At 54.5% G+C, this 25,157-nt stretch overlaps 2 protein-coding genes across 5 annotated transcripts in view; both read left to right on the forward strand.

The window, feature by feature from the left end:
- Positions 1–1,148: 1,148 nt before the first annotated feature.
- Positions 1,149–16,371, forward strand: CAMKV (CaM kinase like vesicle associated). Of its 3 annotated transcripts, XM_070050801.1 has the most exons (12): positions 2,254–2,467; positions 12,029–12,137; positions 12,245–12,376; positions 12,529–12,603; positions 12,787–12,925; positions 13,063–13,183; positions 13,321–13,396; positions 13,481–13,617; positions 13,779–13,857; positions 14,092–14,179; positions 14,470–14,581; positions 14,693–16,371. In XM_070050801.1, exons 2-12 carry the CDS (start codon positions 12,043–12,045, stop codon positions 15,046–15,048), a joined length of 1,410 nt encoding a protein of 469 aa, XP_069906902.1. In that variant the 5' UTR covers positions 2,254–2,467; positions 12,029–12,042; the 3' UTR covers positions 15,049–16,371. The 3 variants fall into 3 exon arrangements, with proteins under 3 accessions (XP_051708382.1, XP_051708383.1, XP_069906902.1); XM_051852422.2 differs by lacking the exon at positions 2,254–2,467 and adding an exon at positions 1,149–1,295 and having other exon boundaries at positions 14,470–16,371; XM_051852423.2 differs by having other exon boundaries at positions 2,251–2,467; positions 14,470–16,371.
- Positions 16,372–16,516: 145 nt separating this feature from the next.
- Positions 16,517–25,157, forward strand: part of TRAIP (TRAF interacting protein) — a 39,020-nt gene continuing 30,379 nt past the window's right edge. For both annotated transcript variants that reach the window (XR_007921913.2, XM_002713357.4), the window contains exons 1-3: positions 16,517–17,896; positions 21,812–21,869; positions 23,570–23,653. Coding sequence is in view for 1 of the 2 variants with exons in the window: in XM_002713357.4 (XP_002713403.2) it covers positions 17,472–17,896; positions 21,812–21,869; positions 23,570–23,653 (567 nt within the window). In the remaining variant the exon portion in view is untranslated. The remainder of the gene's footprint in view (positions 17,897–21,811; positions 21,870–23,569; positions 23,654–25,157) is intronic.

Raw genomic sequence — 25,157 nt, forward strand, 5'->3', positions numbered from 1 at the left:
GTACTGCCAGCAGCAAGCAGGGCTCCAGTGAGCCACCCCTTCCCCCTGCCTTTCCGTCCCCATCTCAGCTTCTCCTCAGCCCCACTGCCTGGATAGCATGACTCTCAGGAAAGAAAATGTGTGTGTCCTGTGTGGGGTCAGCAAACCATGGCTTGGCTGTGCCATACAACTCACAGACCCATTGTTTTCAGAACAGTGGGCACTTGGCAGGGAGGGCTGAGCGCCAGGCCACTCATTCATTCTGCAGACGTTAGCTGAGCGTGGTGAGATGAGGTTCCTATCCAGCCACGGGGTTGGTGCTGTGATCAAGATCACCCAGAGCCCACGCTGCCCCAAGGCAGACACAACCTGGCCCGGAGGAGATGACCCAAAGCCAAGGAAGGCTGTGAAGGGGGCTTCTCACTGTCCCTCTGGAGGAAGGCTTTGAGTGGCCTTGTTGGGGCAGCCACTTCCCAGGCTAGCCTTCCAGCCTCAGGACCAGCTTCTTCCCTGGATGGTCCCTCCATCAGCAGCCGTGTGTCGCCATGCAGGGGAACATCACTCTGCAAAGAGGAGGGTTTGGGAATGACCCTGTTTCTTCTCATCCCAAGGCAGAGGCAAAAGGCTCACTGGGTGGGGTTGGAAAGTGTGGGGAGCAAACCGGACTAGACTGTTACTGGAATTAAGGCTTATTCTATGCATCTGCTCTCCCACAATATGGCGCTGGGAGAGAAGTAAACAGCTTCCGCACAGCTGCCTCCAGTTCAACCAATTAACTGTAGGACTTGCTCCTGATTGGAGAGCAGCGTACTCGGCGTGTGGGCAGCCGAGTTGGGATTGGCGGAGGAGGACTATAAAGGAGGAGAGAAACGGCATGCACCGGGGAACATTTATGGGGAACATCTAAGGGAACCCGTGCAGCCCCCGAGAGAACCGGCCGGCGGAGTGCCGCTCCCCTGCGGAAGTGGGGAATGTGGCCAGGGGGAACTGCCCTTCCACGGAGGTGGAAGGGATAGTAGCCAACCCGGGAAGAACCAGCAGAAAACCCGGGGAGGGCCGAGCAGACGAAAGAACAGCGCAGGGTCCTGTGTTGCTCCTCCACGAAGAGGGGGAGCGACAGGAAAGGACGAGCCCAGCTCCAGACATCGAAAGAGCCAAGTCCGGCCTTTGGACTCTGACCAAAGGATGGTCCTCAAGGCTTGAGAAGACTGGGGCAGGCACTGGGCCCAAGTGGACCCAGCGCCTGCCTGGCAGAAGACAGATCAATGGCCAAGGATATCCTTCAAACTTTCCTCCCAGCAGATCTGAGCCTCCAGGTAGGAGACAGGCTTGGTGAGGCATGGTGGTGCCACAGTTCTCCTGTGTTCCCGTACCGTAGCCCAGGCCACTTAGGAAGCTGCTGTTCTTAAAGTGTTAGAGGGTGATTAGATGGGGAGGAAAGCAGTCTGTGTCACATCATATGTGACTTTCATAGTTTGGGAAATTCAGTGTCACAAAAGAGAGGGCAGACAAGGCACCTTTTTTTAATTTGTTCATTTGAAAGGCAGAGAGAGCGAGAGAGACCTTCCACCTGCTGGTTCACTCCCCAAATGCTCACGACAGCCAGGGCTGGGCCAGGCTGAAGCCAGGAGCCAGGAACTCCGTCCAGGTCTCCCACGTGTGTGGAAAGTACTTGAGCCACCATCTGCCGTCTCCCAGGGTGTCCACTAGCAGGAAGCTGGGCCTGAAGCAGAGCTGAGACTTGAACCAGGCGATGGACATGAGAGGCTGGCATCTTAAGGGTGACTTAGGTGCTGAGCCAAACGCCTGCCCCTGCCTGTGACTTATGATTGGGAGACTTTGGCTTGCAAGAGTTGGGGGTAAGGAAGATAGAAGGCTGTGCTACCATACAGGGTTACATGCTGCCCACTTGCATATACCACGTGTGTTTACCACTCGTCAGGGGAGGCCCCTGTGTACTGCCCAGTGACTGTCCATGCAGTCCCTCTACATGCGACCTGCCCTTTGAGTCAGGAACCCTCCGAAACCCCCACTCCCCCAGATTACTGCCTGCCAAGATTTAAGTGCAGCTCCAAGACTAAGGCTTTCTCCCCATTCCCACCACCCCCGACCCCGGCCCTGGGCGCCAGGAGTCCAAGGGGCTAAGGGAGCTGTTGAGAGCCTGGCTGGGGCTGGGCAGGCCAACGTTCACCAGCTCTGAGGCTAGCCAGTGGGCGCCTGCCCTCGAGTGGGACTCCAGCCTCCGGCTCCTCCAGGGTCGGGGCGGGGCCGGCTGAGAGGCCCCGCCCCCAGCCCGCCCCCGGCCCAGGGTGCGAATCCGGTGCGGGCGAGCGACTGGCGATGCTGGAGGTTCGTGAGCCAAAGCGGCTGCAGCTGGCGCCGCGTCTGCCCCGCGTGCCCGGAGCGGATTCTGCCCGCCGCCCACGGACCCCTCGGCGCCCTGCTGAGCCCGCGATCCTTTCCTCCCTGTGACCAACCGGCGCTGCAGGTGCGAGGCGGGCCCGGCCGGGCTGGGGTGGGGTGGGGGGGTGCCTCCTGGATGCATGCTGTGGGATTTTGGGGAATTGTTCCCCCGGCTCCAGGTTCTGGGCGCAGAGTGCGCGGGGGAGCTGCGAGGGTTCGAAGTCCCCGCGGGGGCAGAACGCGCGGGCTCTGCAGATCCCGGGGGCGGCGTGCGGGGTCGGGCTAAAGTTCCTCATTGCCTCGGACGGCTCCAGGGCCCCAGGGGAAGCCTCTGCGGCTCCGATTGTAATAACATTTAACCCTCGAAGATTCGTGGTGCCCCGTGAGGGTAGGGGCCATGAGCCGAGCCGTCCCTCCCCGCTCCCTGAGCCGCTCCGGCCCCTCCCAACTGCCCCCGGGTCCCCTCCCTCCCGCTTAGCAGTCACTAATTTCCATGACAACGGAGAGTTCTTTCTGGGCGACAACCCGGAGGGGGCTGGGCGGGGCTGCTGCGGGGTGGGGGAGGAGGCCCCAAGACCCTGGGGACTAGCAGTCCCCTAGCCACGATCCGGTTTTCCAGCCTTCACGTGAGGGCCAGCCTGGGGGTCCAGCGCACCGACGCACGTGCGCGGTTTCGGGGGGAGGGGCGCACATGTTCCTGCTGGGAGCTGCGGGCTTGGTGCTCACACGTGTGCCTCCCGCATGTGTGTTGCTGTGCCAGCGGGGGCGAGCCAGCAGCACTGAGGAAGGGGGTCAGGGTGGCGCCACGGGGAAGAGCAGGGCCCTAGGCTGGTGGTGGTGTGTAGGGAGGGGACAGATAAAGCCCTGAACTTCTGCCCTCCCCAGGCTGTACTGCCTGGTAGAGACCCTGGGCTCTTGAGTCCCACTCCCCACCCCCAAGTAGCTCTGACAAATTGCTTTTGTCTGCACCCCCCAGGCAGAGTCTGCTCTGCCAGGTTCCTTCCTAGGAGTAGGGCCCGCTGTCCCTCACCAAAACCTGAGCCTGCATTCATCCATCCCCTGGGCTGCCCCTCCCAGATGCAGGTATTGAGTCCCCCAGGCCCACCATCAGAGACCTGGCGCCCTCCACCCCTGCCAGCTCCAGCATCTGAGACTCAGTTTACCCCACTGGGAGGTTTGTGTGTCCCCTTCCCTCAGAGTCCGGCTGCTCTCCCCAGGGTGGGGCTAGGGTCCCTTCCATTCCCTCTGAGCACAGGCGCCTGGGCTGGCCCCTCAGGGATCTGCAGCCTCCCTTCCTCTCCACTCCATGCCTGCCCACACTCCCCGGCAGGCAGGCAGGCAGGCTTCCACCCTGGGAGGCCGCAGGGTCCCTGATTTCTGTTCGGGGAAACTGAGGCATGGGGACGGGAGGGGTGATGTGGTTGTTCTGCTGTTTCTGGGTTGCTTAGGGAGCTGTTTCTGGCCCTCCTGGTAGGGTGGATGTGACAGGATTAAGCTGAGCTGTAAGAGAGGCTCTGGGGACCTCGGGCCTGAGAGGATGGCAGATGGTGGGTCTTGACTGGGCCAGCTGAGAGGAGCGATGGATCCTGAAGGAGTCTTCATCTCCATCCTCCATGCTTGTGCCTTCGACACGTTGGATGTACCCTAAGCTGCCGCAGTGGCAGGGAGAGGGGTTGGGGAACCGTCCTGACCGGGGGGGCTGCAACAGTTGGCTTCTTCCCCACCAGGAGAGCCCAAGAAACTGGCTGCTTTTTGGCTGTGCCTCCCACACCAAGTTCAGTGTCTGTCTGGGGGAAATAGGAGGATTCAGACTTGAAGCTCCTGGCCCAGGGGTTCAAAAACACATAGCCATCAGGCCTTTGGGCTTTGACAGGCACCCATGGGCCCGTTCAGAACCCCCTATCCCCTCCACCTCCCTCCTTCCTCTCTCTTGTGTCTGTATCCCTTTTACCCTTCCAGCACAGCTTCTGCTTTTGTCTGTGTCTCTGCCCTCTCTCTCTCTTTTCTAATGTCTCTGTCTCTCCACCTCCCCTTCTTTGATGGGGACCAGGGTTACAAGAACCCATGGGAGCAGCAGCCAGACCAAAGTCTCAGGAAATTTTTTTTTTTTTTTTGACAGGCAGAGTGGACAGTGAGAGACAGAAAGAGAGACAGAGAGAAAGGTCTTCCTTTGCTGTTGGTTCACCCTCCAATGGCTGCCCTAGCCGGCGCACCGGGCCTATCCAAAGGCAGGAGCCAGGTGCTTATCCTGGTCACCCCATGGGGTGCAGGGCTCAAGCACTTGGGCCATCCTCCACTGTACTCCCTGGCCACAGCAGAGAGCTGGCCTGGAAGAGGGGCAACCGGGACAGAATCCGGCGCCCCGACCGGGACTAGAATCCAGTGTGCCGGTGCCGCAAGGCAGAGGATTAGCCTACTGAGCCGTGGCGCCGGCCTAGGAAATCTTGAAGAAGGGACCTGGCCAACACCTCTCCCTTCCCCCTTCCCTGTTTTAAAACTTCCGTCACCATAGCAACCCTTTACTCCAGTGCCTTCCTCTGCATTTCCCCTCCTCCAACCACAGTGGAGACTCTGCTCCAATAGATTCTGGGGCTCAAAGATTGGGATCCCAGGTGCCTGGGAGGGGCCAAGGAGCTGTAGACTCACCTGCTTGTTGAGGGTTGAACTTTTTGGAGGTAACACCAGACTCTCTAAGGCTGGGAGGGATCCCTCCCTCCATATTCCCTCATTAGGTTGGGGGACAGTCAGTCCCTGGGGTTGTTGACTGTTTTTCGTGGAGCTTGAGGCCCAGCCAGGGGATCCCCTACCCAATCTCCTGAAGCTGTTGGAAAGTGGGCTATAATCTTGGCCCTGCCTCCTGACACCGGACTTTGTGAGTGAGGTCCCCAAGTCCCCTGGTCCTCTGGGTGAGGGCTCGACTGTGAGCAAGGCAAGGCTTGGGCCTGGGCATGTCCACGGGAGCAGGAAACTCAGCTCCAGTCCCTGAGAGAAGACAGCAGGGGAGGGGAGGGATGCCTGCAGGCTGGAGTTCACAGCTGCCACTAAATCGGGAGGTGTTGCCTACAGTCATTGGGAGGCGGTCAGAGGCCTCCTGGGCCCCTCCTGGCCTTCCTAGATCCACTGCAAGCTCTGCAGCCCCACATAGCAGGAGACCAGGGCAGCGGGAAGCTCCTGTGTATGGTTATGACCCAGTGCGGGAGACTATAAGACCCTGATGAGGGGCCTCTTGGCGTCTGTCCCACGTGGGCTTTTCCTGTCCAGACTTCCTGAAGATGCACTGGAGCCCCTAGGAAACCTTTGTAACTGCAGCACCGCCCACAGAGGCTCCCTCGGGATAGCCTGAGGCTGGATTCCCTGAGCCCAGTGGTCAGTCCCCAGGAGCAGGCAGAGACCAGGGAGCACTTGGCTCTCCAACTCCCTGAGAACCAGCTGGAGGGCAGTGGCAGTGCCGGGTTCTGTACTGCCCCCACCCAGCCTCCCTTTGGCAGCCCCGATGCATGCTGTTTATTTCTTCTGCAGTGAGTGGGGGGAGCTGTGACCTGGGAAAGAGCTGCTGTGACGGGACTCCTGTGTACTTCCATGGCCCTGTGCAGACCTGCCTGAGGTGGGGCCCAGGTCCTGTGTTGCTGGGAGGAGACCTGTCTCCTGTTGGGTGTTGGGTCTGGGCCACGGGGGCGAGTTTGAGAAATGCAAACCTCTTTCTGCTTGGCCTCCCACTGCTCTTAGAACTGTCCTTCGGCTGCTCCTCCAGCTTCAGGGCCAAGGTCCCCCTTGATGTTCTTGGTGCACATACCCACAGCTTCCCAGCTAGCGTGAGTGGGTAGCAGATGGTAGAGTGGGTGGGGGTGGGACCGAGGTGCTAATTGCAAGCATGGCCCCTCTTTCTCCTCTTCTCACCCTAGGGCCAGTGAATGGTGAGAAGGAGTAGTAACTGGCTGAGATCAGTACAACCATGATGGGGGTGGGGGTGGGGGCAGATCTGTGCTTGTCCCAGCCTTGAGGCCTGCAGGACCTGTTGGATCCAGGTTGATGTTACTGTGAACAGAAGCTCAGCTTTCTGTGGTAGAGAGAGACCCCACCCCACCCCAGGTGCCTGTGGCCATGAGTGCTTATGCATAATCAAAAGCTGGGGCCAGGTTCAGGGACAAGCATATGTGAAACCTGCCACCCACACCACGCTGGCAGAGCCAGGAGCTGTTGGAGTGGGGTGAGAAGTGGAGGTTTGGAAGTATCACAGAGAAGGGCCATTTTGAGTCTGGCCTTGGAGCATCAGAATTGTATGAGACAATTTGTTGTACAACCAACCTCCTAATGCCACAAATCGCAATGAGAGGAGAGATTCAGCCTAGGTCTTAGCACCTTGCTCCTGCGGAGGCTGCTGCACAGGGAAGCCAAGGTGGGCAGCACCCTGGCCAGGGCCCACACTTCCTGCCATTGAAGAAATGCAGTTGAGCTAGCGAGTCACCTGTTGGATGCTGAGGTAGTTGCCGATTTTTTGTTAATGTTATAAATAACTCTGCCGTGACAAATAGGATTCTGATAGGAGGCTTTGGGGGAAGGGCGTTCCTGCTAGGGGAAATGGCATAAACAAAGCGACAGAGCTGGCGCACAGGAGTTTCCTAGCCCTCCCGGGAGACCTGCAGGCTCAGGTGCCACCCTCCTGCCTCGTGCACGGCCCTCGGATTCCAGCCTCGAAAGGGAATGGCTGCCCTTTTGTGCCAGTGAAGGGCTGCAGTGGGCCCCTTCCCCCCAAGATGTTATGTGTGGAGCTGGGTGACCAGCAGTGGTGGGTGGCTGTGCCCCTGCTCAGCGGCGAGAATGGGATTCCAGCCTCAGGCTCTTCCCTAGCGCACACAGGAGCAGGGATGTGGCCATGGCGGCAAAGACACGCAGTCGGCGACAATCTTCAAAGCCTCTCGTTTGCCTCTGCAGCGCCTCACAAGATGGCTTAAGCTCTGGTTTGAATAACACTTTTGTGTTTGTATTCCGGGAGCCCCAGCGACCCAGATGAGGGAATGATGGAATTTGTTTCCTAAGGCTGATGGCAAATTTGGGTGTCTGACCTGGAGATGCCTGGGAGGAAGAGAGTAGCAGCCAGGGCTTGCGGTGGGGCTTGTCTGGGTGCTGGTCTTTGACCCTGGCTGGCAGAGTCCCTGGTGTTAAGCTGCCCCCTTCTTCTGTTTTCTACTCCACTGAGGCTGTGAGTGCATTCAGGGAGGGGAACATCTAGGTGCCCAAGGCCTCTGCCCAGCAGGTGCTAACTGACACCGAAGGAGAGCATGACACAGGCCAGCAGGGGCAGAGCGGTGTCGTGGCTCCTCAGCACAGAGCTTCCTGCACTGTGACCAGGCGTCCTCGGAATCGCACCTGTAGAGTCACCAACTCCCCTGTCTCTGAGCAAGTGTGCCAGTACCTTCTCCTTTGGGTTCTGGAGCCAACCCGCCAGCAGCACGATGAGGGGCAGGCCGTAACTGGCAGGGCTGCAGATACGGGGTTCCATGCCCCAGGTGCGCAGGGTGTGTGGAGCCCACGGAGCCAGCTGTCCCAGCCCCCGGCAGGCTCCAGCACTCGACAGGCTTGCCTTGCTCCTCCTGACCTTCACCCCTGCCTGCTTCCTGGCAAACCCGCCCCTCCTAGCCCAGCCCTCATGCTACGTCTTCCTCCAAGCTCTTCCTCGCCTCCCCCCACAGATGGGCATTCTCTCTTTGAGGAATCCCCCAAGCACTGCACCTGGATGCAACATTTACTAAATCAATTGAAGTAAACATAGCAAAAATTCTAATAGGAAAGTGATCAATAAAAGGAATACTCTGTCCCTTCACCATCCAATTCTTTGCCCTAATGAGAACTCTTATTTCCTTTGGTGTCTTTCTAGAAAAGAGTTTGTGCATATATACCAGAGTATGAGCTATAAAAAGCTTTCCCAAATATCAGCACCCTCTACCCATCATTCTGTCCCTTGCTTTTTTTTTTTTTTTTTCCTAATTTATTTATTTGAAAGGCAAAGTTACAGAGAAGCAGAGGCAGAGAGAGGGAGAGAGAGAGGGACAGAGAGAGAGTCTTCCATCCACGACTTCACACCCTAAATGGATGCAATGGCCAGAACTGAGCCAATCCAAAGCTAAGAGCCAGGAGCTTCTTCTGGGTCTCCCATGTAGGTGCAAGGGCACAAGCACTTGGGCCATCTTCTACTGCCTTCCCAGGCTACAGCAGAGAGCTGGATTGGAAGCAGAGCAGCTGGGACTCAAACCAGTGCCCATATGAGATGCTGGCACTGCAGGAGGTGGCTTTACCTGCTATGCCACAGTGCCAGCCTCTGTCCCTTGCTTTTTCACTTAACTCTCCCAACGCAGTACATTATGCTTTAAAAAATTATTATTTTTTTAAATTTTGTGTGAAAAGCAGAATGAGGTGAGGGAGGAGAGAGAGACTCTTCCATTCACTGGTTCACTCACCAAATGGCTGCAATAGCTGGAGCTGAGCCAGGCAGAAGGTAGGAGCCTAGAGCTTCATCAGAATCTCCCACATGGATGAGAAAGGCCAAGCACTTGGGGCCATCCTCCACTGCCTTCCCAGGCACATTAGCAGGGGGCTGCATTGGAAGCAGAGTAGCTGGGACTTAACTGGCACTCCTATATGAGATGCCTACATTGCAGGCAAGAGCTTAGCCCATTGCACCACAATGCTCATACTATGCTTTTTTCTTTTTTAAGATTTATTTTATTGGGGCCAGCACTATGGGGCAGTGGGTTAAAGCCCTAGCCTGCAGTGCCAGCATCCCATTTGGGTACCAGTTTGAGTCCCAGCTGCCCCTCTTCCAATCTAGCTCTCTGGTATGGCCTGGGAAAATAGCAGCAGATGGCCCAAGTTCTTGGGCCCCTGCACCCATGTGGGAGACCAGGAGAAGCTCCTGGCTCCTGGCTTCAGATCAGTGCAGCTCTGGCTGTTGTGATCATTTGGGGAGTGAACTGGCAGAGTGAAAGACCTCTCTCTGTCTCTGGCTCTACCTTTATCTGTAACTCTTTCAAATAAATAAAATAAAAAGATTTATTTATCTGAAAGGCAGAGTTACAGAGAGAGGTAGAGATGGAGAGAGAATGTCTTGCATCCATTGGTTCGCTCCCCAAATGGCTGCAATGGCTGGAGCTGAGCCAATCTGAAGCCAGGAGCCAGGAGCTTCTTCTGGTTCCCCCACGTGAGTGCAGGGGCCCAAGCATGTGGGTTATCTTTCACTGCTTTCCCAGGCCATAAGCAGAAAGCTGGAAAGGAAGAGGAGCAGCGGGAACACTAATCAGCACCCATATGGGATGCCAGCACTGCAGGCTGAGGCTTAGTCTACTGTGCCACAGTGCCAACCCCAACACACTATACATTTTAATGCTTACAAAGTATTCTGTAGTATGGATGGCCCTTGTTTTTATCAACATTTTTTACTGTTTTTTTTTTTTTAATATTTATTTATTTGAAAGTCAGAGTTACACAGAGAGAGGAGAAGCAGAGAGAGGGAGAGAGAGAGGTCTTCCAAATGATGGTTCACTCCCCAGTTGGCTGTAATGGCTGGAGTTGCGCCAGTCCAAAGCCAGGAGCTTCTTCCAGGTCTCCCACATGGGTGCAGGGGCCCAAGGACCTGGGCCATCTTCCACTGCTTTCCCAGGCCGTAGCAGAGAGCTAGATTGGAAGTGGAGCAGCCGGTCTTGAACAGGCGCCCATGTGGGATACCGGTGCTTCAAGCCAGGGTGTTAACCTGCTGCACCACAGCGCCAGCCCCAACATTTTTTATTGTGAAATATAACCCAATTATATGGTGTTTACCACATCTGTATGTATGTTTATTAATTATTATGGAGCAAACACCTGTTCAGGGTCACAAATAGACCTTCCGGCCGGCACCGCAGCTCACTAGGCTAATCCTCCACCTTGCAGCGCCAGCACATCGGGTTCTAGTCCTGGTCGGGGCGCTGGATTCTGTCCCGGTTGTCCCTCTTCCAGTCCAGCTCTCTGCTGTGGCCTGGGAGTGCAGTGGAGGATGGCCCAAGTGCTTGAGCCCTGCACCCCATGGGAGACCAGGAGAAGCACCTGGCTCCTGGCTCCTGCCATCAGATCAGCGCAGTGCGCTGGCCGCAGTGCGCTGGCCGCAGAGGCCATTGGAGGGTGAACCAACGGCAAAGGAAGACCTTTCTCTCTGTCTCTCTCTCTCACTGTCCACTTTGCCTGTCAAAAAAAAAAAAAAATCCTAAAAAACAAAACAAAACAAAAAAACAAATAGACCTTCCAGGGCTGCACTTCCCTTTCTTCTAGAAGGAACTATTATCTGACTCTTGGTAATTATTTCCTAGCTTTTCTTTATAGTTCTGCTACTAGGTTTGTATTTGTAGACAACATAGATGAGTTCTCCCTGTTTTTGAACTCTGTTTTAATAGGATCCTATTATATGTATTCTTGTGTGTGTGTGTGTGTGTGTGTGTGTTGTGTGTTTCCACTAAACACCATGTAAGATTCAACATGCTGGGGCTGACATTGTGGTGCATCAAGTTAAGCCACTGCCTGTAATGCCAGCATCCTGTATAGGCGCTGGTTCAAGTCCTAGCTGCTCCACTTTCTATCCAGCTCTCTGCTAGTACACATAGGGAAGCAGCAGAAGGTGGTCCAAGTGCTTGGGCCCCTGCTACCCATGTGGAAGACCCAGATGGAGTTTCACCTGGCCCAGCCCTAACTGTTATAGCGATTTGGGGAGTGAACCAGTAGATAGAAGATCTCTCTCTCTATCTGTAACTCTGCCTTTCAAATAAATAAGTAAGTAAGTAAGTATTTATTTAAAAAAGACTTAATATGCCATTGGGTCTAGCAGTAGCTCTTTCATTTCCATTGCTATGCCATTATGTGAGTATGCCACAATACACCCTGCTAGTAGATACAAGCATACTTTCTAAAGATCATGGAAAGTACAATTAAATGATAAACTTTTTTTTGGTACAAAGCTTTTCAAATCTGTTCCTAGTTTTTCATAATATACATTTTCCATTACCTGTTTGAAAATCCCCTGTATTTGACCTCTGTCCGATTTGGCAGTTATGAATGTAGCCACTATGAGCCATCTTGTACGAGTGTCCTGGTGCACACATGTCTGCCTGTCTGTGGCGCATCTGTGAAGGGGGGTGATGGCTGGGTCCTGGGGTGTGTTTGACATCTGTGGTTTTACCACACTGCTTCCCGATGGGGAGACTGGTCCTCTCCCAGCAGGGCTCATGCTCTCCACATCTTCACCAATGCTTGGGATCTCCAGACCTTCAGAAGTGAGTATCTGGTGGGTTGGCCATTATAGCCCTCTTCATCTGTGAAGCAGCTAAAATTTAGAGAAAGTCTTGGAGTCTTTTGAGTGTCAATAATGGCAAAACTATCCTCTAATACGACAGTTTAACACATTTTTCATAAATGGGGGCTATTGTAGTTCAGGAAGTCAAACTGGGTGTCTGGACTTATGACCCAAAAAGCAGAGGTAGGAACTGAGTCTGCCTGCTCTCGAGCCGCTCCTCGTGCTGATCTGCCCCTGTGTGGCCTGCGCCAGGCTGGGATTTCTCAAAGCAGCCACCATGTGGTGGGAGGAAGTGGGAGTGGCACAGCTGAACCGGACCCCTCCTGCCCACAGCTTATTGCCTGGCAATGCCGTTTGGGTGTGTGACTCTGGGTGACAAGAAGAACTATAACCAGCCATCGGAGGTAACCGACAGATATGACTTGGGACAAGTCATCAAGACGTGAGTGCTTCAGGCCTGTTGGGCAAGGGCGGGCAAGGACTGAGGAAGGGGGACTGGGGTGCAGCCCGTGCTCAGCCAGGGCTGAGGGGATCGCCTGTTGGCTGCAGCGAGGAATTCTGTGAGATCTTCCGGGCCAAGGACAAGACGACGGGCAAGCTGCACACATGCAAGAAGTTCCAGAAGCGGGATGGCCGCAAGGTGCGGAAGGCAGCCAAGAACGAGATAGGCATCCTGAAGATGTGAGTGTAAGGCCTGGGGAAAGGGTGGGCTGGCAGGGAGCAGGCAGCTGGCCTCGGGATTGGCCCGCCTCTGGCCGGTTAGTCTGCTGGAGCTGCTGCAGTGACCAGGGGCTTACCCAGCCCTGACTGCTGGCTCCTTTTCCTGCTGCCAGGGTGAAGCATCCCAACATCTTGCAGCTGGTGGATGTGTTTGTGACCCGCAAGGAATACTTCATCTTCCTGGAGCTGTGAGTGCGGGCCTGGGGTCAGAGAGGATTCCCCAGTCCCCGGGGTCTTCCCTCGTCCTGCCTTCTGCAGCTAAGGAAAGCCCCCTTTTCTGAACCCTTGGGGACCCAAATGCAGCCCACCCAAGTGCTCCTGCCCCACCCCCGGTCCTGCCCACGCCGGGCTCAGGGGCTGGTGTCCCTCAGGGCCACGGGGAGGGAGGTGTTTGACTGGATCCTGGACCAGGGCTACTACTCGGAACGAGACACGAGCAACGTGGTGCGGCAGGTCCTGGAGGCTGTGGCCTACTTGCACTCACTCAAGATTGTGCACAGGAACCTCAAGGTGAGGCCAGGGCCAGAGTCAAAGGGAGCTGGGCTGGGTTGGGCTGGGCTGGGTAGCACTTCGGGGTCTTGGTCCAGCCCCTTACGTCTACTCGTGTCTGCTTCTGGCCACCCACATGCCATTCCTGGCCGGGGCAGCTGGAGAACCTGGTTTACTACAACCGGCTGAAGAACTCCAAGATTGTCATCAGCGACTTCCACCTGGCTAAGCTAGAGAATGGCCTCATCAAGGAGCCTTGTGGGACCCCCGAGTATCTGGGCAAGCACATGGTGGGGCAGGGGCGGGATGGGGGCAGCCTTTCTGGGTGGGGGAAAGGGAGTCCCCATTCGAGGAAGTGGGTGTGGATGGCACTGGGCCTAGTCAGACCTGATACTAAACAGTAGCATTGTTTGTAGCCCCGGAGGTGGTAGGTCGGCAGCGGTATGGACGCCCTGTGGACTGCTGGGCCATTGGAGTCATCATGTACATCCTGTGAGTAGACTAGCAAAGCAGCCTTGCGGCCAAGTGGAGTGGGGCCTGTGTCTGTGCTGTCCTGGGTGACCCTGCCCCACGCAGGCTTTCAGGCAACCCGCCCTTCTATGAGGAGGTAGAGGAAGACGACTACGAGAATCATGATAAGAATCTCTTCCGCAAGATCCTGGCTGGTGACTATGAGTTTGACTCTCCATACTGGGATGATATTTCGCAGGCAGGTGAGGAGGTGCCCAAGCACGTGAGTGCAGAGCGGTGGGGAGGGGGCCTCTGCTCCCAGCTTCTTCAGCTGGATTCTGCTCCTGCCTCGCTGCCCGTTCACCACCTGTAGACAGTGACATTGGGGCACCCATGCCTTCCCCCTCCCTGGCTTTGTCCGCAGCCAAAGACCTTGTCACAAGGCTGATGGAGGTAGAGCAAGACCAGCGGATCACTGCGGAAGAGGCCATCTCCCATGAGTGGTGAGCAGGGCCCAGGGGAATGGAGAGGCCAGGGCTCTCTTGATTCCAGCCCCCCACCCCACCCCAACCCACACCTAGTAGCCCCATCCTTGAGGCCCTGAGTGGTGACGGCAACCAGAGCTCAGCTAGCCCAAAGGTTCTGAATGGCTCTCCCGGGATCCCGGGGGAAGGGCTGGGCAGGTCTCCCCAGAGGCCTACACCCCTCAGATCCGGATGCATTTCCACGCTTTCCAGGATTTCTGGCAATGCTGCCTCTGACAAGAACATCAAGGATGGTGTCTGTGCCCAGATTGAAAAGAACTTTGCCAGGGCCAAGTGGAAGGTAAGACTTGGGTAGCTCCCTCTCTTGGACTGATCCCAAGTGCTGCTTCTGGCACTCACGGTTTCTTGCCTGCTGCACGGTCCTGCAGCCATAAATAAGCTTCTCTCGGGCCTTCAGGTCTAGCTGTAGCCATTGTCATTATCTACCTTAGGAGCACTGGGCAGCTGGGTCCTTGGCCCTGGGGTGGTCAGAGGCAGCTGGGAGCACCATGGAAGAGGCTGGCTTTGGCCTGGCCAAGGAATGGATCTGCGGTCGTCACCCTGAGCCTCTCTCTGCTGTCTTCCTTTTAGAAAGCTGTCCGAGTGACCACCCTCATGAAACGGCTCCGGGCGCCAGAGCAGTCCGGTGCAGCTGCAGCACAGTCTGCCTCAGCCACAGACACGGCTACCCCTGGGGCTACAGGTGGGGCCGCAGCTGCGAGTGGAGCTGCCCCAGCCCCTGGGAGCAGTGCCACCCCAGCCACGGAGGGTGATGCTGCATGTGCCGCAAAGAGTGATAATGTGGCCTCCGCAGACCGTAGTGCCACCCCGGCTACAGACGGCAGTGTCACCCCAGCCACTGACGGCAGTGTCACTCCAGCCACCGATGGGAGCATCACCCCGGCCACCGATGGCAGTGTCACCCCAGCCACTGACAGGAGCGCTACTCCAGCCACTGATGGGAGAGCCACGCCAGCCACAGAAGAGGGCACTGTGCCCGCCACCCAAAGCAGTGCCACGCCAGCTACCAAGGCAGCTGCCACCCCTGAGCCGGCTATGGCCCAGCCGGACAGCACAGCCCTAGAGGGCGCCACAGGCCAGGCTCCACCCTCTAGTAAAGGGGAAGAGGCTGCTGGCTCTGTCCAGGAGTCTCGGAGGGAGACCAGCTGAGTGGGCAGCCTGGTGGGGGGGTCAGGGGACGGGCAAGAGGGTGGGCAAGAGATGAGGGGATTCTCATGTACATAGAGTCACTGGCATGAAGCCCTCACTTCCCCACGCCCCCTGCATCCCAGTGGGGCGTACCTGGGGGTCACGGGAGAGTAGTCTCGTCTCCTGTGTATACGTGTGTATGTGAGTGGTGGGCAGGCCAGAGGCAGGGCCAGCCCCAGCCCTTGCATGGATTTCTCGTGGCTTTTTCTGTCTTTTGCTAGCTTTACCAGTTTCTGTTCCTTGTGGGACACTGTTCTAGGGATACTCAGGGGGGTCCCCGCTCTCCTTCCCCTTTCTTTCTGGCCTCACCATTCCCCCAGGCAGGCCCTGCAGGTCCCATACTCTCCCAGGCCCTAAACTTGGTGGCCTTGCCCTGAGAGCTGGTCCTCCAGCGAGGCCCTGTCAGTGGCCTCAGGCTCCTGCGCATGAGGATGTGCGCCTTAGTGTGTGGGCTGCTCTAGGAGTGGACACAGGCTGGCAGAGAGGGTGCAGAAACCTAGGGCAGCATGCTTTAAGTCAAGACCGGTCACATGGCTGGGGGCACTGCTCATTAGCTACGGGGTTCCTAAGAGTTGGAAGAAAACAGTAGGAGGGTAGAAGTTTCCATCTTTGCCCGTGGGAAGTCCCTCCTAAGACCCTTGCGTTATTTGCCCTTCTGAGCCCTAAAGTGGGTTGCCCTGGACCCTGAACTTCCTGAGCCTCTAAGAGAAAGGAGGAGCAATGAGGGTGTGGCAACGAGACCTGGGAGAGAGAGTATAGGCCCAGCCCTCAGTGTCCCAGCCTAGCTGGGTCCTTACCCTGGGCCACACAAGGAGAGCTGTTATACCCTTGCTCGTCCTAGATGCCAGCCCCCACGGGCTCAGCCGACAAGTCCCCTCTGTCCCAGGGGGCCTACTGCATGGCAGTACCTTGGGGGGTTGCTATTCACAGAGGCAGATTATTTTGTTTTGTTTTGTTTTCAGTTCAACAAAATGGAGAGGAACCTTCTCTATTTCTATGGCTTCTATCAGAGGCCCAGGTGCCTCTGAGCCATGTTGAGTTGCTTTTGCTGGGATGAGGAAGTAGAATAAGACTCCCCAGTTCCCTGAGGGAGGTTCCCGACAGGTGCCCTTTGTCAGACCCCACCACAACCTGGACAGGCAGCCATACTGGTCCTTGCCCTTGCTCGGCACTTGTGGTGGTCCTGCCCTTCTCCCTGCATGCCCGTGGGTCTGCTCTGGTATGTGAAGGTTGGTGGGCTGTGTGCCTGCTGAACCTGGCAAATAAACGTCACCCTGCAAAGCCTCCGGCTGCCCTCTTGCCTTTGCTTCCTCTGTCTAACCGGGGAGGAGCCCCTAGAAGGCAGTGCACAGGGGAGAGGCTGGGAGAAGGCTCACATGTTGTGGCTGCTGCTCAGTGCCCCTGGGTGGCTTGGTCTGGGGTGAAGATCATCCTGATCACTCTATTCCTTGATGATGGTGGTGGGGTCCTCTGAATTCAGAAATCAATGTGGGTGGTGGGTCCTGGGCTAGGTTTGGGCCAAGGAACACCCCGTGGGCTGTTCTGACTCCTGTTGACCAAGAAGTCTTTGTCTTGACCTGGGCATACAGCTGGAACCCACTCAGTGCCAGCTGCCACAAAGAGAAAACTTGCTCATGGCCAAAGCAGGCTTCCCTGGGCAGGAGCTCAAGAGGATAGGGCAGTGCACAAAGGTTCTGTTCTGCCGTGAGGCCGTTAGTTGACTGCCCCTGTGAACACCTGTGCTTTCCACATAGGCCCAAAGGATTCCACTCTGGGTTTCCTCCTGGAACAGATCAGTTTTATAGTAGGGGGCTATGCCTAGGGTTTCTTATGGGGAGGGGGAGTAACACTGCTAAAAGGCCCCCAAGGAGACTTAGCCCAGCCCACATGGGCATGGGTACTGCTCTTTTCTCCAGGAGGACCTCAAAGATAACTCCTCTGATGTAGGAATAATAAAATAATTTGTTAGTTCCTAGTCTTTGAACCATCTAGGCTTCCAAAATTACAATCCTATGCCAGCCTCAGGCACAACAGTCCTCATGGGAGCTAAGCTAAAGTCAGGGTACTTCCTGCCTCACTTGGATAAATTCAAGGTTAGCCTGGGGTGTCCTCGGAGGCTGGCACCTTTGTGTCCATTTTCGAGGTTCACTCAGACAGAGGACTGAGAAGGTGGGGCATTCTTTTGGTCCAGGAACAATGGGGTGCCAGCGCACAGTCCCTCACTGCCCAGACCTCGGGGGGCGGGGGGGATCTGTTCTATTTTCTTGTGGCCGCAGTCTCCTTGACTGTAGTAAAGTACAGAAAGAGGGATCCAGGCCCCTATCACCTATGCCAAGCTCTAGCTTGGGACCACAAAAGCTGCCCTGTCCTGGGAAAAGGTACAGATGGTGATGTCACTGCTCCTCGCCCCAATTCAAAGATGCGCTCCCGAGGCGCTGGTCAAGTCCTCCCAGACACCTGCAAGCTATCGCGCGACACCACAGGGCTCTCTACCGCCCCCAGGCCTCCAAGTTCCGCCCCTGGTCACGCCCCCTAGAGCTTGTCCAATGAGGGGCAAGCATTCAGGGCCCGCCCCGGTCCTGTGTTGTCATTTCCGGTCCGTTCCCGGAAGTCGCGCCGTGGAGCCAAATTTGAAGAGAGCGGGGGCGCGTCCAGGAAGCTGGAGCTGTCGCAGCTTCCTTGGCTACCTGGGCCTCTTGAGTCTAACAGTCATGCCTATCCGTGCGTTGTGCACTATCTGCTCGGACTTCTTCGACCACTCTCGAGACGTGGCCGCCATACATTGCGGCCACACCTTCCACCTGCAGTGGTGAGTGACCGCGGTGTCGGGGCCGTGGGGTGTGGTGGGGTCTGCGGGCCGTCGGTCCCGGGAGCCCAGACGGATGATGAGGCTCTCACTAGACGGAGCCCCACAGGAGCTTCCCAGCCTGGGCAGAAATGGGTCAGGGCAGGCTTCTGGGTAGAGGCAGTAGCTGAACCGCGCCTGGGGCTGGCGGGGAGGCAGAGTTGGTTCAGTGAAGTTAGAGGAGGTGCTTCCTTCGTCACCTGTGCAGTTATGCCTTCAAAATTATTAGCCTGAGAGGAGGTGAACTTTCTCCATATTGAGGAGCCCTTTTATTTCTTCCAAATGGAACCTGTTAGGCTCTGGCTACCAGAGAGGATTTTGTAGTGGTTAGCCCGATGCTTTGGAATGATTCTAAGCAGTGATCTCATTGGCCAGACATCTCAGTGTATTTAGCACGCCAACAGACGCAGCTTTACATGGACAGGGAAGGGCCTATCCAGGGGTACTGCTGATTGTGTAGGACCGTTCTGTTGAGTGGGAAAAACTTCCCGCGGACACACTGATTTAGAGTGCCCAATTACAGAGTGCAGAGAGACCCTTGAGAATGGTGGGTCCTAATAGTCACAGGAGGCTTCTAGGGCAAGTGGCCCCAGGAAACAGGGAGCCAGGCATAGCCCTGAAGGCTGCTGAGCACTCCTTAATTGGAAAACTTTGTAGAGACTTGCAGGCCGGTATTGTTAACAGCCAGAAGCCCAACCAGGGGGAGCCACTGGTGTTTGGTGAGGCTAGAAGCGAGCTCAGCTCTGAGAGTACTTTAGTTACTGTTTGCATGCTCTGTTTTATAGTCCTTTTACTTTTAGCTTTTCTGTGTTCTGGTATTTTACATATGTTTCCTGCAAAAGGCATTTACTTGGACTTTTAGGAAAAGATTATTTGAAAGGCAGAGAGACTAAAAGGGAGGAGGACAGAAAGAGAGATTGTCTCTCTGCTGGCTCCTTCCTCAAATGACCGCAGCAGCCTGGATAGGCCAGGCTGAAGCCAGGAGCTCTGGGTCTCCCACGCAGAAGGCAGGGACTCAGGCACTGGAGCCATCACCCGCTGCCTCCTGAGAGCAGCAGCAGAGGGCTGGACTGATGCTCTCGCACCCGCACTCAGACATGGGATGCAGTTCTTCCAGACAGTGGCCTAGCCCTCAGTACTACAGTGCCCATCCCAATTCTGTGTGTTTTATTTATTTTTTTTTAAGATTTAATTTATTGGGGCCAGTGCTGTTCTGTAGGGGGTAAAGCCTCTGCCTGTGGCGCCAGCTCCACTTCTGATCCCGCTCCCTGCTAATGCACCCAGAAAAGCAGCAGAAGATGGCCCAAGTGCTTGGACCCCTGCACCCACCTGGGAGATCTGGAAGAAGCTCTAGGCTTCTGATTTTAGATTGGCCCAGCTCTGGCCATTGTAACCATTTGAAGAGTGAGCTAGCGGCTAGGAGATCTTGCTCTCTGCCTTTCTCTCTCTCTCTCTATATATATATATAAATCTTAAAATTTTTTTTTATTTACTTATTTGAAAAACAGAGTGACCAGAGAAAGGGAAAGAGAGAGGAAATGTTCCATTTGCCAGTTTACTCTCCAAATAGTCAAAATAGCCAGGGTTGGGCCAGCCCAAAACTAGGAGCCAGGAAGGAACTCCATCTTGGTTTTCCATGTGGGTGTCAGGGACCCAAGCACTTGGGTCAGCTCCTACTGCCTCCCCAGGCACATTAGCAGGAAGCTGGATGCAAAATGGAGCAGCTGGGACTCAAATGGACATTCCAGTATGGTATGCCAGAGCTGCAAGTGATGGCTTAACCCATTGCACCACGATGCTGGCTCCCCTCTGTATTTTAAACCAAACTCTTTGTTGAGAGTAAATTTTATTTATAAGCAAGTTGCGATGATAGTGCTTAGAGTTATCATGTAACCTTCACACAGCTTTCTCAGTGTTAATATCTTACATAATCATGGTGTATTTGTTGAAAAAATTAACTCTGGGGCTGGCATTGTTATGTAGCAAATAAAGCTGCCTTCCAAGATGCTGGCATCCCATATGGGTGCTGGTTCAAGTCCCAGCTGTTCCACTTCTGATCCAGCTCCCTGCTAATGTACCTGGGAAAGCAGCGGAGGATGGCCCAGGTCCTTGGGCCCCTGCACCCAAGTGGGAGACCCAGAAGAAGCTCCTAGCTTTTGGCTTCAGTCTGGCCCAGCTCTGGCTGTTGCAGTCATTTGAGGAGTGAACCAATGGATGGAAGACCTTTCTCTCTGTCACTCTTTCTCTCTGTCTGTAGCTCTGCCTCCCAAATTAATTAATTATCACTGGTATGCTATTAACTAAACTATGGAGTTTGTTTAGATTTCACCAGTTTTTCTATGTTTTTTTTTTTTTTTTCAGTTATTTTATTTTATTTATTTGAAAGGCAGAAAGAGATCTTCCACATACGGTTCACTCCCCAAATGCCCACAAAAGCCAGGGCTGAGCAAGGCTGAGTCCAGGAGCTGCATTACCTATGTGAGTGGCAGGAACCCAGGCACTTGACCCATGATCTGTTATCCCCTGCTGTATGCATTATGAGGAAGCTGAAATTGAGAGTGGAACCAGGACTCTCACCCAGGCACGCTGAAGAAAAATGTAGGCATCCCAACCACCAGGCCAAATACCTACCCCAAGAAGCAGAATATTAAAGACATTTCCTTAATTGTTTTTCTAGTTACCCTTGTCAACCTCCCTCCCACTTGTCTACATAAAGGTGACTATCATCTTGACTTTAACAGCATAGATGAATTTTGCGTACATTTTTGCTTTTTGTAAATGGAATCATACATAATATATGTTTTTTCCCATCAGATCTCTCTTCCTCAGTGTTATGTGTTTGTGATTCATCTATAATGTTGTTAGTTGTAAATTTATCCATTCTCCTTGCTAAGGTAGTATTCCATTGTGCGTGCTTAGCCTTAATTATATGTTGCACATGATATTTGAAAAGGTATTTATAGGAAAAAAAATTGAAACCTAGGACGATGGTATCATCTTCCAGAGAAGTTGTTTTTTTTTTTTTTTTTAATTTTATTTATTTATTTGAAAGAGTTACACAGAGAGGCAGAGAGAGAGAGGTCTTCTACCTGCTGGTTCACTCCCCAACTGGCTGCAACGGCCGGAGCTGGGCTGATCCGAAGCCAGGAGCCAGGTGCTTCTTCCTGGTCTCCCACATGGGTGCAGGGGCCCAAGCACTTGGGCCATCCTCTACTGCTTTCCCAGGCCACAGCAGAGAGCTATATTGGAAGTGGAGCAGCTGGGACTTGAACCGGTGCCCATATGGGATGCCAGCACTGCAGGCAGCGGCTTTACCCGCTATGCCACAGGGCCAGCCCCGAGAGGACTTTTGTTTCTCACAGATCCCGGGGAGTGGGAGAATCTGTTAGTGGGAGAACACATTAAAATTTAAGGGTTGAGTTTTGCTAGACCATCTATCATCTATTGATGATTCATAGCTGACCTGTGGTTTGCTTTTACCACCACTTACTTTTACTTCTAGTTGACCCTTATTTTGAAAATATAGTCTTCAGGGTCCCAGCTTAAAGTGATGATGTTATCAAGGTCCCCATCTCTGAGGGACAATGTTCCCTCCCCCACCCCCTCCAGTCAAAGCCCAGAAGCTTGTCAGAAGAGTATGTCTGGCCTGGCCAAAATGGACCCAAAAAAAAAAAAAAAAAAAAGGCCCATCAATCTGAATGCTGAGTACCTGTCTGATCTTGCCAGTGTGCCCTAAGGTTGTGTGGTGCTGTCCTCCTGTGAGAGTCGGCATTGAGCTAAGGAGGAACAGGACAGACCCTGTTGTGGTCAGGATGACTGCCTGGCCGGTATCTGCAGTCAAGCCAGGGCTCACCACTCTTGTTCTGTGTCTCATTCTAGCCTGATTCAGTGGTTCGAGACAGCCCCAAGTCGGACTTGCCCACAGTGCCGAATCCAGGTGAGCCTGTTATGGGACCACATCACCCAGAGATATCATTTCCTTGCCAGGGAGCAGGAGTTTGCAAAGATCGCTGAAACTGAGCAATTTCTATGAGTTTTTTGTTTGTTTGTTTGTTTGTTTTTGTTTTTTTTTTGACAGGCAGAGTGGACAGTGAGAGAGAGAGACAGAGAGAAAGGTCTTCCTTTTGCCGTTGGTTCACCCTCCAATGGCCGCCGCGGCCGGCGCGCTGCGGCCAGCGCACCGCGCTAATCCGATGGCAGGAGCCAGGAGCCAGGTACTTATCCTGGTCTCCCATGGGGTGCAGGGCCCAAGCACCTGGGCCATCCTCCACTGCACTCCCTGGCCACAGCAGAGAGCTGGCCTGGAAGAGGGGCAACCGGGACAGAATCCGGCGCCCCAACCGGGACTAGAACCCGGTGTGCCGGCGCCACTAGGCGGAGGATTAGCCTAGTGAGCCGCGGCGCCGGCCTCTATGAGCTTTTTGACTGTACTTTTTTTTCTTAATTACCCAGGTTTAATTTTTTTTTTTTTTTTTTTTTTTTGCCAGGCAGAGTTAGACAGTGAGAGAGAGAGACAGAGAGTTATAGACAGTGAGAGAGAGAGACAGAGAGAAAGGTCTTCCTTCCGTTGGTTCACCCCCCAAATGGCCAATACGGCTGGCGCTGCACTGATCCGAAGCCAGGAGCCGAGTACTTCCTCCCAGTCTCCCATGAGGGTGCAGGGCCCAAGGACTTGGGCCATCCTCCGCTGCCCTCCTGGGCCACAGCAGAGAGCTGGACTGGGAGAGGAGCAACCGGAACTAGTACCCGGCGCCCCAACCGGGACTAGAACCCGGGGTGCCAGCGCCACAGGCGAAGGATTAGCCAAGTGAGCCATGGTGCCGGCCACCCAGGTTTAATTTTTAAAAAATATTTATTAACGGCAAAGGAAGACCTTTCTCCCTGTCTCTCTCACTGTCCACTCTGCCTGGCAAAAAAAATTTAAAAAAATATTTATTTATTTGAGAAACAGAGCTACAGGGAGAGGGAGAGACAGAGAAAGAGGTCTTCCATCCCCTGGTTCACTCCCCAAATGGCTGCAATGGCAGGAGCTTTGCCCATTTGAAGCCAGGAGACAGAAGCTTCTTCCTGGTCTCTCATGTAGGTGCAAGGGCCCAAGCACTTGGGCGATCTTCTACTGTTTTCCCAGGCCATAATCAACTGGCTTGGAAGAGGAGCAGCCGGCACTCTAACCAGTGCCCAAATGAGGTGCTGTTGCCTCAGGTGGAGGCTTGGGCCACAACACCACTACGCTGGCCCCAACCCTACTGGTTTCAGACCAGTTGAGCTTCACTTGTGCCCTTCAGTAGTTCAGAATGCTTGCGTACACTTACAGATTGCTGGCAGATGCACTTGGTGCCTAGGCCAGTCTTCAGCTGGGTATATCTGGCCTTTTCCCCTGCCTTAGCACCTACAGTTGGGGCGTCTTTGAGTGCTCGCCACAAGGTCCTGCCATGACATGACTTCAGCAACCACCAACCCAGCAGCCCCAGCGTGGGCTACCTGCAGAGTTGAAGAGGTGTGCTGATTCCAGAGAACATACTTAGGAAGATCAGGCCTGGCGTGTGTGGCAGGCAGGCAGGCAGACCCTCATACAACCCTGTCTCCTTGCCCGTGACCCAGCTATGCAGTCATACTCTATCTTGTTTGCTCTTCTAGGTTGGCAAAAGAACCATTATCAACAAGCTCTTCTTTGACCTTGCCCAGGAAGAGGAGAGTGTCTTGGATCCAGAATTCTTAAAGGTATCCAAAATTTTTTTTGAAGATTTATTTATTTGTTTGATAGGCAGAGTTACAGAGAGAGAGAGAGATGGAGAAGCAGAGAGAGAGAGAGATTTTCCATGTGTTGGTTCACTCCCCAAATGGCACAACAGCCAGGGCTGGTCCTGGCTGAAGCCAGGAGTAAGGAGCTTCTTGCAGGTCTCCCGTGTGAGTACAGGGGTTCAAGGACTACATTCCAGGCACATTAGCAGGGAGCCAGATCAGAAGTGGAGCAGCCAGGACTTGAACTGGTGCCAGTATGGGTTGCCAGCCTGCAGATGCCAGCCCAACCTGCTATGCCACAGCTCTAGCCCCAAGGTACCCAGAATTTGTCTCATTGCACAGAACGGCAAGCTCTCTGGACATTTACCTTCGATGTCACACAGGGAGGGTGCCTAGAGTATGGAGAGGAGATTTCGAGGAAGGGGCAAGGAGAGCAGGGGACAAGTGATGATGAGGTGGTCATGAGAGAAATAAAGGAAGCAGGCTACCACTTGACTGAGAGTCCACTTGGGGTTCCAGGGCAGTTCTGAGCAAAGAGCTGATACCCTCACTTTATGAATGACCTGAAGCCATCCCATTCAGTCCCTTTTGCTGGTGGACTGTGAGTGACAGACCAAAAAACTTTCTTTTTCTTTTTTGACAGGCAGAGTGGACAGTGAGAGAGAGAGACAGAGAGAAAGGTCTTCCTTTGCTGTTGGTTCACCCTCCAATGGCCGCCGCGGCTGGCGCACCGCGCTGATCCGATGGCAGGAGCCAGGAGCCAGGTACTTATCCTGGTCTCCCGTGGGGTGCAGGGCCCAAGCACTTGGGCTGTCCTCCACTGCACTCCCTGGCCACAGAAGAGAGCTGGCCTGGAAGAGGGGCAACTGGGACAGAATCCGGTGCCCCGACCGGGACTAGAACCCGGTGTGCCGGCGCAGCAAGGCGGAGGATTAGCCTAGTGAGCCGCGGTGCCAGCCCAGAAAACTTTCATTCCCTAGCCAGGGAAGATGTGTGGACCCATTGTTCCCAAACCTCACTATATCTCAAAATTCCTTAGTTTGGTGTAAAGTTATAATACCTGGGCCTTCCCAGACCAGGGACAGAGGGCAGGGCCTCTGAAGTCAAGATTTGTAGCTCAGGTAGAAAGCTACATTGCAGGTCAGGATGAGTAGGTTCCCTCCTATGTCTTCCTATATCTTTTTTGAGAAAGTAGAGGGACAGAATGAGAGAGAAAAAGAGATCTTCTATCTGCTTTTTAACTCTCCAGTTGCCCACAACTGCCTGGCCTAGACCAGGCTGAAACCAGAAGCCTGAAACTCATTCCGAGTGTCTTGCAGAGCCACAGTCTGCTGCCTTCTAGGGTGCATATTAGCAGGAAGCTGGATTGGAAGAGGAGCTGGGACTTGAATCCAGGCACTCACATATGTGGTGCAGGTATCCAATGTCATGTTAACCGCTATGTCAAATGGTCCCCCTTCCTTCTAAACTTTTATTTTTTTTA

This window comes from Oryctolagus cuniculus, chromosome 10, assembly GCF_964237555.1.
Source record: "Oryctolagus cuniculus chromosome 10, mOryCun1.1, whole genome shotgun sequence".
NCBI lineage: Eukaryota > Metazoa > Chordata > Mammalia > Lagomorpha > Leporidae > Oryctolagus > Oryctolagus cuniculus.